This window comes from Vigna radiata, chromosome 8 (genome assembly GCF_000741045.1).
Source record: "Vigna radiata var. radiata cultivar VC1973A chromosome 8, Vradiata_ver6, whole genome shotgun sequence".
NCBI classification, from domain to species: Eukaryota; Viridiplantae; Streptophyta; class Magnoliopsida; order Fabales; family Fabaceae; genus Vigna; species Vigna radiata.
In genome coordinates this window covers 29,718,577-29,731,933 of record NC_028358.1, presented here as the reverse complement: position 1 = coordinate 29,731,933, position 13,357 = coordinate 29,718,577, and the positions used below count along the sequence as shown (strand labels likewise).

At 33.5% G+C, this 13,357-nt stretch overlaps 2 protein-coding genes across 2 annotated transcripts; both read right to left on the bottom strand.

The window, feature by feature from the left end:
* Nucleotides 1–6,191: 6,191 nt before the first annotated feature.
* LOC106770492 (putative disease resistance protein At3g14460) lies at nt 6,192–10,658 on the bottom strand. The gene is made up of 4 exons (XM_022784809.1): nt 10,650–10,658; nt 7,483–9,746; nt 6,935–7,077; nt 6,192–6,575 (listed from the first exon to the last, which is right to left on the bottom strand). The coding sequence occupies exons 1-2, from the start codon at nt 10,656–10,658 to the stop codon at nt 7,503–7,505; spliced, it is 2,253 nt and encodes a 750-aa protein (XP_022640530.1). The 3' UTR covers nt 6,192–6,575; nt 6,935–7,077; nt 7,483–7,502.
* Nucleotides 10,659–12,237: 1,579 nt separating this feature from the next.
* LOC111242286 (putative disease resistance protein At3g14460) lies at nt 12,238–13,313 on the bottom strand. Its single transcript, XM_022784808.1, has one exon. It carries the CDS (start codon nt 13,311–13,313, stop codon nt 12,375–12,377), a length of 939 nt encoding a protein of 312 aa, XP_022640529.1. The 3' UTR covers nt 12,238–12,374.
* Nucleotides 13,314–13,357: the final 44 nt, after the last annotated feature.

Sequence of the window (13,357 nt, the reverse complement as noted above, 5' to 3'; positions counted from 1 at the left end):
TATCAGCTGGTTCTCCACCTTTTGAAGCAACTTGTCAGGCTTCTTTCCACGGATCAGGCCGACAAGCTCAGGGGAAGCTAGCCTGTCAAAAAGAACGTCAAGGAAAGCAGAGAGAAGAGCACCACCTACCACGGCTAATGCCATGATCTCAGGAACGAACAAATGATGATCAGAGTAGAAATGCAAAGGAAATGAACTAGAAGCAAAAGTTGGGTTGGTCGTTGATAAGGTGTACTTTTACGAGGAGAAATACTCTTCAGTTTATCTCTTAGCTCAACGTAGAAGTGCTGATTATTTTATGTTTTCTAAAAGACAAGGCTCTTCATTGGATGCTTTTCTAAAGACTCTTCTTTTTGTTCCCCACTAGTGGGTTAAAGCTACGATGATGTACCTAACCATTATAAGGAACTAATTAATTGACATAAAGCTATTGGATTCCAGTTTTTCCATTTTGCAAAGAAAGTCCTAAAAGTATTTTATACGGTTAAAGACATGAAAATTGATGAGGCAAAATACGATCCTCTGTTACAATGAAACTGCTTAAACAATAAGAATGAGCGTGGAAGAATGAGGTCCGCTTCGTGCTTATAATTTGATATTTTGATGTAGAATGAATAACAAGATATTAATTACTTCAATTATTGTTCTCTGCTGTATTATCTCTGCACCTTACCTTTCACGGTCTGCCAAAGTAAACAATCTGCTGTCTGATATTCAGAAACACAATGGTCTTGACCAAAGTTGAGTTCACATCTGAATTCATTAATGAACATTATGGTATAGAGGTAGGTACATAAGAGTTCCGTTGGTTCGTTGCGAACATAAAGAGATTCCCCAGTGTAAGATTAATGTAGTTTTGTTTTTAGTGTTTGAAAAAGAGGAGGAATTTTTTTGGCTTGGTGAAATTTAAGTTGACAATCTTTTTGAAGCTATGTTCAATGGTCATCTTGCCATAAGTTAGCATCAATCTGTATCACGTTACCTTTTGTACTAATGAATTTATGGAATCAGCTAAAGGAAGAAACTCATCGTTTTGGGTGGGGGCTATATTTACATGAATGAATCATTATGTATTGTTTCCTGTAAAGCAGTTTGACATGACTTATTTTTCTTTGTTGATGCTACTATATTCACTGTTTCCTTTGTGATAAATGTGACAACAGAGGTTTTATTATATTGTTTATGTGCTCTTTGTTTTCTTTTTAATTGTTCTAATTAACGATTGTAAAGGTTTCATGGATATCATATTTATAAGCTATTGTGTTGAATTGATTGAGATAATTTTTTTAATCTTTTGTTGTATCTTGCTTCCTAAAACTATGCTACGTGTGTAATAGTATATTTCAGCAGTTAATTTTGAAATGATGGATGTGCTTTAAATTAGCCTTAAAGATGTTGAATTGATTTCGATAATGTCTATGTGGGGGACGTTGCTATTACTGTGTTGATTTGATATAGCAAAGATTGTTTGCTAGTGTCTGTACTTACAAAAAGTTTAGTAAGTTTGTATTGTTTTTAAAAGGCATGCTTTGATTTTTCTCTTAGGTGTCACATTACTGTTTTCATTATTATTTTAAATTATTATTAATACAAAATATATTTGAGGATCACTGATTATAACAGTCTTAATTTACTCGTTACATAATAAGTAAAGTAGTAATATTGTAAATGCGATTTATAAGATTTAATATCTTAGAGATATTATTATTCTAATTAATAACTTATTATATTAAGTTTTATTTACGGTCAAAATCAAATCCATTTCCTTCTTACAAATTTTTAGTTTAAGTTTTCTTTATTGTGGTTACTATATGATAATAAAGAAATCATATGTCAGTATCAAAACAGTTTAAGTTTTCATCCTCATCAGTTCCTGAGCCAGTCTCCATGTATATTTCATCTTTTGAATCACTTTCCTTGTTAGTCTCTCTTAAATATAGTTCTGGTTTTAATATTGCTGTTTCTAAATATTAATATGGTTGTTTCTGATGAATGAGTTTCATTTGATTTGGATTTTATGGTGCTGTCTTGTTTGTTGCCATGTTGACCGAAAATGGTATCTATAATAAGCTTGGTGCAGAGGTAAGAAATTATGTTCGAATTCTATTGATTTTTGGCATATGTTCTGATGCTTTCATGGAATTTGGGAGATGTTCTGTAGTTTAATTGTTCTTTATGACTAAAAAACTTCATACAAAAGATTGAGAAAGATGGTAAAAGATAAAATTAGTAGGAATCAAATGAGCATCAAATAAATATTATCATGAAAAACACTCCGAGTTATTACCGATTGATACATTTATAATGACTGGTGGTTTGAACAATCTAGGTTTCAGTTAGACACTTTGACTATATTCGTCTAGCTCCTAAGAGTCTTGCTTTCTTGTTGAGGCTACATAATGTATTAAAAGGTGAAAGGAGAATATTTCTATCATAGTGCAAAAGAAGAGGAATACTACACACTCAACTGTATAATTTTTCATTCTTTGGAATATAGTTCTGCTTGTTAACACAGCACTAACAATGACACTTAACCCAGGCTTGGTTAAGACCAAAACAGCAGCACTTCTTGCAGCATCTGTAGCATCTGACACAGCTATTCCGATATCTGCTTTCTTCAACGCTGGGGCATCGTTTACTCCATTTCCGGTCATCCCAACATGTTTCTTTTCTTGTAAAATTTTCACTATTTCATACTTGTGTTCTGAAAGTATGAATTACAACATTGATAAAATATTTGTTCAATATACTTGGTAAAAATAGCAACACTGTCGAAAATGATAAAATTATTTTCTTGCTTAAATCACTCAATTTTTTTTATCTTAAATAAGAAATAGTGCAAGCCATAGGCTGGTTGAAACTACTCATATTTGACCAGTAAATTATTGGAGGCTAAAAGGCTCAAGAAAAGTGATCAGTTATGCAAGATTCTGTACCCATAATAAGGCTCATGGTGTTGATCTATTGGAACAATCTTTCATCATTCTCTTTATTTGTTAGCTAAGATAGTGAGATGTCTGAAAACCATATTTTTCTAGTTGTAGTCATTTATTATACAAATTGAAAGGAAGCAAGAGTCATCAAATATATATATATATATATATATATATATATATATATATATATATATATATATATAGTCTGAGAGAAGCAACTAACTTTCTGCCCTTGGGAAAAGGATTTATTGATAAATATTTGATGTGGGTTGAGCATATATATTTGATGGAATGATTTGGAAAAAGGATATATTGATAAATAAAAATAAAAAATTGAGCTATCAATACATTTCCGGCAGTTTTGGAAGAAACTTCTGGAAATAGAGGCGGTTTTCAGAAAACTTTGACTATTTCTGACGATTTTTGTAAAATCTGTTATTTTTGGCAGTTTCTAAAAACTTCTATTATTCTTGGCTGTTTTCGTAAAACTTCTATTATTTTCGGCGGTTCTCCGCTATTAATGTTTAGCAGCGCTGTTTGAAAATGAACAAATGATACAAGAAAGGAATATAATTGGAGAAAAATGAGATCATATAGAGGCAGAGAAACAGGAATGAAGGCGTAGAACTAGAGATGATAGAAAATATTTAATGATTACCTGTGGGTTCATTAAACGACGGCCGGATAATAAGTTAAAAAAATGTTAGACATAGTTTTTGTTATAAACCGTGAAAAAATTTTAAAAGTTAATAAAAAAATCGTAACTACGAACCCCTATTATTTTTCTAGTGTTTTAAAAGTTATTCCTAACGTATTTAATTTATGTGTTAAAAAATATTACATAATTTTATTTTTGTATAGTAACTTCATTCTATATAAAATAGTTTTATTTGATTTCGGTTATTCTAGTTTCCAATTATGATAATCATTAATGTTGCTTGCTCTGGATGGATATATGGCAGGTTATAATGGATTTGCAACCATTAATTGTGATTGTACTTGTCATTAATTGTGATTATTTTTTTTATCCGGTGAGTTGATAATATTAATTTTTATCTTTATCTCATATTTTATTAACAAAATCAATTCTTTTCTAGCTTTCAACCTTTTTAATTTTCAATTTTATCTTACTTTTTGTAAATAATTACATTTTGAGTTATATTAATCTAATTACACCATTAATCTCCATATTTTGTGTCTAATTTAGTAATAAGAAGTTTTTTCCTCAAAACCAAAGAAGTTAGCAACCTAGAGAAACAAGAACAACAAAAATGGGAGATCATGAATTTTATCTGGTGTTGAGCACCCCTCCGTTGAGTGCCAAAATTATAGAGGCAAGATATGACATCCTTGTATACACCGTTGACCAATAGGAAGACGGCACCAAGTGTCATTCTATTCACAAAAGTCGACGTTGAGCACCAGGAAGCCAGCACTAAGCGCAATTCAACGTAGTGTGAAAGATACGAAGGATGTGATGAGCAGTAGTTATGTTGGTGTGACAATATTTCCCTATTTGTTCTTGGTTGCTTAAAGGAAAGCGACCTTTGGATGATTAAAAGCACGAAATACATTATTAGCGAGAGTTTAGAGGTTTGTTAGGGCTTGTGGGAAACATCCCTTCTTCTTTGTGTATCTTCATCTTCTTCATCTTTTATTTTGTAAGCTTAGGCTCTTCATGACAATAAAGACCTAAGCCCTTTTTGTTGTGGGTAGATGTAGACACTAAACTCTTGTGTATTTTGTAAATGATTTGAAATATCTATATTTGCTTCTTCCATTAAAGGCTAGTATTATTGTTTCTTTACTTAATGCTTGGTTGCCATTCATAAATTGATACTTAGTTCATTAGGTATTAAAAAATATCTTTTGAAACCTAAATTTAGAACAAGATCCCTAATGGAACTTGTATCTAGGAATGAAGTTTGTATTCATGAGAAACGATATTTGATCTTATTACGACTGTCATAGAGTTAACATGAGTCAATAAGAGTTGTTGGAGCTGATGGGCTTACACTTGTACACAAATATTATCATTTTGAGTTTAGAACTGAATTCTTGTATGTTTAATTTAGAAGGATGTTTGATGATACATTTTGTATGTTTAATTTATTCTTTGTTACTTGGAAATATACCATTATTTAAGTCTATCAAGTGTTGTATGTATATATTATTTAGTAATGCAAGCATCGACGATTTTGCTGCAGTTACTTGCGCTATCATTTGATGAAAGCAATTTTTCGTTATGGGGAAGTGGTAAGTGGTTGATGCTTAATGTACCTTAGAGTATGACAGTTGGCATAATCAAGGTCTGTTGGGTCTTTAAGTACTCTGTTCTTGTCATGACAACTGGACAAGTGTTCTTCAAATCCCTTTTGACTCTAGTGTTTGATAATTTTATGTTAATTATTACTGTTAAATACCTATGAAACTTAACTGATGATCGTGTTTATTTTAATGTGCCATATTACCTCTTGGCATTATCAGTTAAAAAACTAGACTATGTGACAACTTTGATAAACTATAAATTTGGATACTCCTATTTTATGGTTCACCCTTATAGTAGCAACAAAATTTATTTATCCAGATGTGTCTAGAAATATTATATATTTCAATAATAAGTTTGTGACTGATATCTTATTTGATTATTTCATTAAAAAAATGTTGTCTAAGAAAGTGAATTGTATAATGTTCTTATATTAATATCTATTCTATTATTTCATAAAAAATGTTCTCAATGAAAAAAAATAGAAAAAGACAAGCAAAATGGAGGAAGCTATATAACATGATATTATGGTTATAAGCTTATAGGTCAAAACTTTGCAATTCTTAATTCTTAACAATGACATAAAGAGTGTTCTACACATATGTTGACACTTTTCTATACACATGCTTTTGGAAGTGTTGTATGTCTCCTATAATATTTTCTTCATTTAATTAATGAATTTCCTTTTACGGGTTCATGAGAATTCCAGTTCTTATGTTAAATCAAAAAATCGGTAATTTATTCTTCAATAGTGAAATATTTGTCATTGCTGCATCTTTAGTTATAACTTGTATATGCTTTCAACTTTCAAGTTTCTTCTTTTGTTTTTCAAATATTTTGCCTTGAGGTAGAATAACAGTAAATCATGAAAAATTCATATCTTTGTTTTGGCATGGCATTAGGAGCAATGCTTTTCACTTATTTCCTGTAAGGTAACAGCAAAGCCAACGAAAGACAACAAGTACTTGTCTGTACTGAAAATTGTCAAGTTTAAATACTTCAGTATTACAGTGTGTTCTTAGAATTTAGAGTTTCAGTTCTTCAAATTTTAAGTCAGAGTTTTTGGGTGTTTTGGAAGCTTTTCACTCACAACATAAAAGTACTTCTCTATTTTCAGTTTCTAAAAGCATGAACTTTTGTTTGGTGTCTTGCAAACGGGAAACCAAACATACATCCTGTCGTAGACCCAACAATGTTGTAATCATAAAAAATGACTCACTCCCTTCAAATAAACCTGAATTGCTAGGGTTCCAACCGTTTCTTCTTGAAGTTTGATGAAAGTCTGATTAAACCACCATCTCGACTCTGATACTGAGCACCAAAAGCTTTGTGAAAATGGTGATTCCTCGTCTTCTTCAGTTTCCTTTTGAACACTGGCAACAAGATTCAGTCAAAAATGGATTTCACTTAGTATACACATTAGAGATAGTATTGGAGATCTACATTACTATTTATAATATATGTATATAAATTGGTACAAATATCACGTTCAAGAATGGAGTGAATAAAATGTTCAGACTTTTCAAAATGGTATCTAAGGTTATACATAAATCCATTTTCAAAAAGATAATCACCATTTATAGTTCGGAACACAATTTATAAAAAAAGGAAAAGGTAAAACTTAATGTAGTAACATATAGCAGAGAAATAGTGTGAAGCATGACATAATTTTTCAGTTATGGTTCAACTGTAACGCTGGGATGATGATCTCTGTGACTTTCATAGTTATTACCTATCCCAGCCCTCATTACTTAGTGCCTGCATGCTGATGTTTTTCCAGGTGCTATACTCCTGACACTGTAATTGATCGGTGTTATTCTTTTGGATTTTTCATTGCCCCCTCTCCCCTTATCTCAGCCACTCTGCCATCTTCATCTACAATTATTGAGAAAAACAGCACTTCAGACATGTCTAGCAGTTAAAGAGTATGCAACCTTTTCACTGTTCTGCACAATGACAAGCAAAATCTTGGCACTGATCACACAGGCACACTGCAAAGAATAAGAAAAAGACCACTCCTCACTTACGCATTGAGTACGTTCGAATTAAAATGATATGAATGCTCAGCACTGTAAATAAAATTTGTACAAAATATTAGGTTTCGTTTACGCTTGCAATTCCAGTCAAGTATGGAACTGAACAATCAACTAATTTAAGACTGGTTGAATGCAATATTAATTAAGTTAAATTTGAAAGGAGAACGACAAGAAATGAAAACACAGACAAAAATAGTTTTTCATGGTTAGAGGTTGATGATGTAAGTGAAAGAAGGAGAATTACCTTCTCATCATCCATGCTCGTTAAATCCATCTATAGTCAATCTTTATGCGACGGACATGGCAGATTTTAGGCCACATTTGACGGTCCTTTTTGTGGCATCGTTGTTTCAGCAAGGGACATTCACACATGTTTAATTCTTTTAGAGAGAGAGGCAGCTTTTCTCCCGCAATATTCTCCAGCTTTTGACACTTTACAATGTCTAATTGTTGGAGTGATGTGAGATGGAGAAGCCCCTTGCAATCCAACGTTTCCAGACTAGACAAAGCATATAGATGCAGAGACACAAGGGAGGGAGGCAGCAAACTTTCCTTTGGGAAGGATTTGATGCCCTCACATGGACCCCACACTTCGAGAGAGGTAACCATGTCCATGCATTCCCATGCTTGGTTGCTCAGTAGTTTCACACAATTTTTTATATAAAATGTTCTCAAGTTAGGTGGCATACCTCCTCCAGGGAATGACTCAATTTGTTGACAGTTGGATATGTGAAGATATTCCATCTTTGGGAAAACAGTTTCCATCTGATCGGGCAATGTCTTCAACTTGTCACAATCATAAATAATGAAACGAGTCAAATTGGGCATACACAATCCTTCTCCCGGGAATGATGCAAAGTTGGGGCAACGACCTATCTCAAAATAATTCAGACTCTTCAACGACTCTGACCCTAAGACCAAAAGTGACTCCATATTTTCACAGTCTTCGATTTTAAGATCTATGAGATTTGGAAAGTTAATCAGTGGGAGAGACTTCAGGGAATCACAACTATTAATCATTGTTAGTGACTCCAGTAATTCGTGTTTGTGTTGCACCGGAAATTTCAGCTTCTTTAAACCACGGATATACAGACTTTTCAGCGATGCAGGAAGACGATCACCTGGAAACGATATGGCTGTGGAACAATTCCACAAACTTAATGATTGCAGGGAGGTAGGTTGGATGTTAGTGATGGCCTCCATCATGAACTCTACCACTGGCCTTCCTTCTATCCTTAAATCTTTTACCAAATGAGGAAACTCATGAAACGCTACTTTGTTACTCTTACCTATGTTTAACTTCCGAAGGGTGGGAGCCATTGGGACAGAAGAAACAAGAAGCTCACAATTTTCAATGCAGAGTGTTTTCAGAGCACGTAGATATTTTGGCAAATATCCCCTTAGGTTGGGGCAGTTTGTAATATGAAGATCCTCGAGCACAGGAAAAGCTTCTGAATCAAAAGCATTCCACACCTCCCAACAAGGCATATTATAAAAGGATAGATATTCAAGGGATGGAAAGGGCGTCACAGATGAACAACCATCCTTCTTATAAAAGCCTGCATCAATAGCCTTTACCAAATTCATGTTTGAAATAACAAGGTTACTGAGAGACGGTAATTGCCCAAGTGAAGGAAGCATGCAACAGTTGTTACAACGTTCTAAATTTAGACTAGTTATATTTTGATAAGAAAAATTTCCCACCCATTCTGGAAATCTTGTTCCTCTATAACCACTTATTTTCAGCGATTTCAGATCTTGGTGAGGTTGTAACTTGCTGAGTACATCTAATTCAATTTGGAAGTCGATGATATCATCATTAGGAGACCACATCAAATATAGACAGGTAATGTGCTTCTTATCCATTATCCTGGCCTCTAGTGCTTCTTCACCTTTGGTAACATTCTCTAATTTCATAATAGAAAACGAACCATGGAGATTTGGAAGTCCTCCCAGTTCTTTAATGCTATTCTCTTTATCCTTGCCCACAACATAACAATCCAAGTCGTGTAATTGATTTAGTTTCCCCATTCTTTTAGGCATTTCTTTTATGAAAGGACTAAAAATTTGAAGATGACGCAAGTTTACAAGATTTTGAATGTTTCTAGGTAACTCAATCAGATTATAGCAAAAACCCAACTTCAAAGTTTGTAGATTGTACAGATTACACAATGATTCTGGCAGCATTGCTATAGATGTACCATTGAGATTTAAATAACGCAAATGAATCAATTCACCGATTGAATCAGGCAGAACAAGCTCACCTTGGAAGTTACTAAAATTTAAAACTCTCAAGTACTTAAGCATAGACACTATAATACGTGGTGCCTTTTCGTTGTTGAATGGACAATCTCTATAATTGATCGGCAAGAAAGTTCTTGGAAATTTGGCTGTCTCAAAAACATCAATATCAGAACATGGATCACTGAATCTTGCAAAAGACAAAATAATGTGTCGTATATAAGCTTTAGTCCAAGCTATGAATTTAGTGCAGTAAGAATCCTTATACTTTATTGAATTAATAGGGTAAAGTCACTGTTCAAGCAGAGAGCTTTTCCGTCTCATGTACACAAATATATCATTATGAGTTTAGAATTGAATTCTTGTATGTTTAATTTAGAAGGATGTTTGATGATACATCTTGAGTTGTTACGGTCATTCGTAAATTTGTATTCAATTACCTATTTACTCTTTATTATTTCGAAATATACCATTATTTAAGTCTGTCAAGTGTTGTATGTATATATTATTTAGTAATGCAAGCATCGACGATTTTGCTGCAGTTACTTGCGCTATCATTTGATGAAAGCAATTTTTCATTGTGGGGAAGTGGTGAGTGGTTGATGCTTGTTGTACCTTAGAGTATGGCAGTTGGCATAATGAAGGTCTGATGGGTCTTTAAGTACTCTGTTCTTGTCATGACAACTAGACCAAAGTGTTTCTTCAAATCCCTTTTGACTCTAGTGTTTTATAATTTTATGTTAATTATTACTGTTAAATACGGATGAAACTTAACTGATGATCGTGTTTATTTTATTGTGCCATATATCAGTTAAAAAACTAGACTATGTGACAACTTTGATAAACTATAAATTTGGATACTCCTATTTTATGGTTCACCCTTATGGTAGCAACAAAATTTATTTATCCGGATGTGTCTAGAAATATTATATATTTCAATAATAAGTTTGTGACTGATATCTTATTTGATTATTTCATTAAAAACGTGTTGTCTAAGAAAATGGATTGTATAATGTTCTTATATTAATATCTATTCTATTATTTCATAAAAAATGTTGTCTATGAAAAAAATAGAAAAAGACAGGCAAAATGAAGGAAGGCATATAACATGATAGTATGGTTATAAGCTTATAAGTCAAAACTTTGCTATTCTTAATTCTTAACAATTACCATCGCCATAAATAGTGTTTTACAGATATATTGACACTTTTCTATACGCATGCTTTTGGAAGTATTGTATGTCTCCTATAATATTTTCTTCATTTCATTAATGAATTTCCTTTTACGGGTTCATGAGAATTCCAGTTCTTATGTTAAATCCAGAATCGGTAATTTATTCTTCAATAGTGAAATATTTGTCATTGCTGCATCTTTAGTTATAACTTGTATATGCTTTCAACTTTCAAGTTTCTTCTTTTGTTTTTCAAATATTTTGCCTTGAGGTAGAATAACAGTAAATCATGAAAAATTCATATCTTTGTTTTGGCATGGCATTAGGAGCAATGCTTTTCACTTATTTCCTGTAAGGTAACAGCAAAGCCAACGAAAGACAACAAGTACTTGTCTGTACTGAAAATTGTCAAGTTTAAATACTTCAGTATTACAGTGTGTTCTTAGAATTTAGAGTTTCAGTTCTTCAAATTTTAAGTCAGAGTTTTTGGGTGTTTTGGAAGCTTTTCACTCACAACATAAAAGTACTTCTCTATTTTCAGTTTCTAAAAGCATGAACTTTTGTTTGGTGTCTTGCAAACGGGAAACCAAACATACATCCTGTCGTAGACCCAACAATGTTGTAATCATAAAAAATGACTCACTCCCTTCAAATAAACCTGAATTGCTAGGGTTCCAACCGTTTCTTCTTGAAGTTTGATGAAAGTCTGATTAAACCACCATCTCGACTCTGATACTGAGCACCAAAAGCTTTGTGAAAATGGTGATTCCTCGTCTTCTTCAGTTTCCTTTTGAACACTGGCAACAAGATTCAGTCAAAAATGGATTTCACTTAGTATACACATTAGAGATAGTATTGGAGATCTACATTACTATTTATAATATATGTATATAAATTGGTACAAATATCACGTTCAAGAATGGAGTGAATAAAATGTTCAGACTTTTCAAAATGGTATCTAAGGTTATACATAAATCCATTTTCAAAAAGATAATCACCATTTATAGTTCGGAACACAATTTATAAAAAAAGGAAAAGGTAAAACTTAATGTAGTAACATATAGCAGAGAAATAGTGTGAAGCATGACATAATTTTTCAGTTATGGTTCAACTGTAACGCTGGGATGATGATCTCTGTGACTTTCATAGTTATTACCTATCCCAGCCCTCATTACTTAGTGCCTGCATGCTGATGTTTTTCCAGGTGCTATACTCCTGACACTGTAATTGATCGGTGTTATTCTTTTGGATTTTTCATTGCCCCCTCTCCCCTTATCTCAGCCACTCTGCCATCTTCATCTACAATTATTGAGAAAAACAGCACTTCAGACATGTCTAGCAGTTAAAGAGTATGCAACCTTTTCACTGTTCTGCACAATGACAAGCAAAATCTTGGCACTGATCACACAGGCACACTGCAAAGAATAAGAAAAAGACCACTCCTCACTTACGCATTGAGTACGTTCGAATTAAAATGATATGAATGCTCAGCACTGTAAATAAAATTTGTACAAAATATTAGGTTTCGTTTACGCTTGCAATTCCAGTCAAGTATGGAACTGAACAATCAACTAATTTAAGACTGGTTGAATGCAATATTAATTAAGTTAAATTTGAAAGGAGAACGACAAGAAATGAAAACACAGACAAAAATAGTTTTTCATGGTTAGAGGTTGATGATGTAAGTGAAAGAAGGAGAATTACCTTCTCATCATCCATGCTCGTTAAATCCATCTATAGTCAATCTTTATGCGACGGACATGGCAGATTTTAGGCCACATTTGACGGTCCTTTTTGTGGCATCGTTGTTTCAGCAAGGGACATTCACACATGTTTAATTCTTTTAGAGAGAGAGGCAGCTTTTCTCCCGCAATATTCTCCAGCTTTTGACACTTTACAATGTCTAATTGTTGGAGTGATGTGAGATGGAGAAGCCCCTTGCAATCCAACGTTTCCAGACTAGACAAAGCATATAGATGCAGAGACACAAGGGAGGGAGGCAGCAAACTTTCCTTTGGGAAGGATTTGATGCCCTCACATGGACCCCACACTTCGAGAGAGGTAACCATGTCCATGCATTCCCATGCTTGGTTGCTCAGTAGTTTCACACAATTTTTTATATAAAATGTTCTCAAGTTAGGTGGCATACCTCCTCCAGGGAATGACTCAATTTGTTGACAGTTGGATATGTGAAGATATTCCATCTTTGGGAAAACAGTTTCCATCTGATCGGGCAATGTCTTCAACTTGTCACAATCATAAATAATGAAACGAGTCAAATTGGGCATACACAATCCTTCTCCCGGGAATGATGCAAAGTTGGGGCAACGACCTATCTCAAAATAATTCAGACTCTTCAACGACTCTGACCCTAAGACCAAAAGTGACTCCATATTTTCACAGTCTTCGATTTTAAGATCTATGAGATTTGGAAAGTTAATCAGTGGGAGAGACTTCAGGGAATCACAACTATTAATCATTGTTAGTGACTCCAGTAATTCGTGTTTGTGTTGCACCGGAAATTTCAGCTTCTTTAAACCACGGATATACAGACTTTTCAGCGATGCAGGAAGACGATCACCTGGAAACGATATGGCTGTGGAACAATTCCACAAACTTAATGATTGCAGGGAGGTAGGTTGGATGTTAGTGATGGCCTCCATCATGAACTCTACCACTGGCCTTCCTTCTATCCTTAAATCTTTTA

Coding starts and splice junctions, on each gene's coding strand:
- LOC111242286 (XM_022784808.1), bottom strand. CDS start 13,313: ATGGAGGCCATCACTAACATCCAACCTACCTCCCTGCAATCATTAAGT.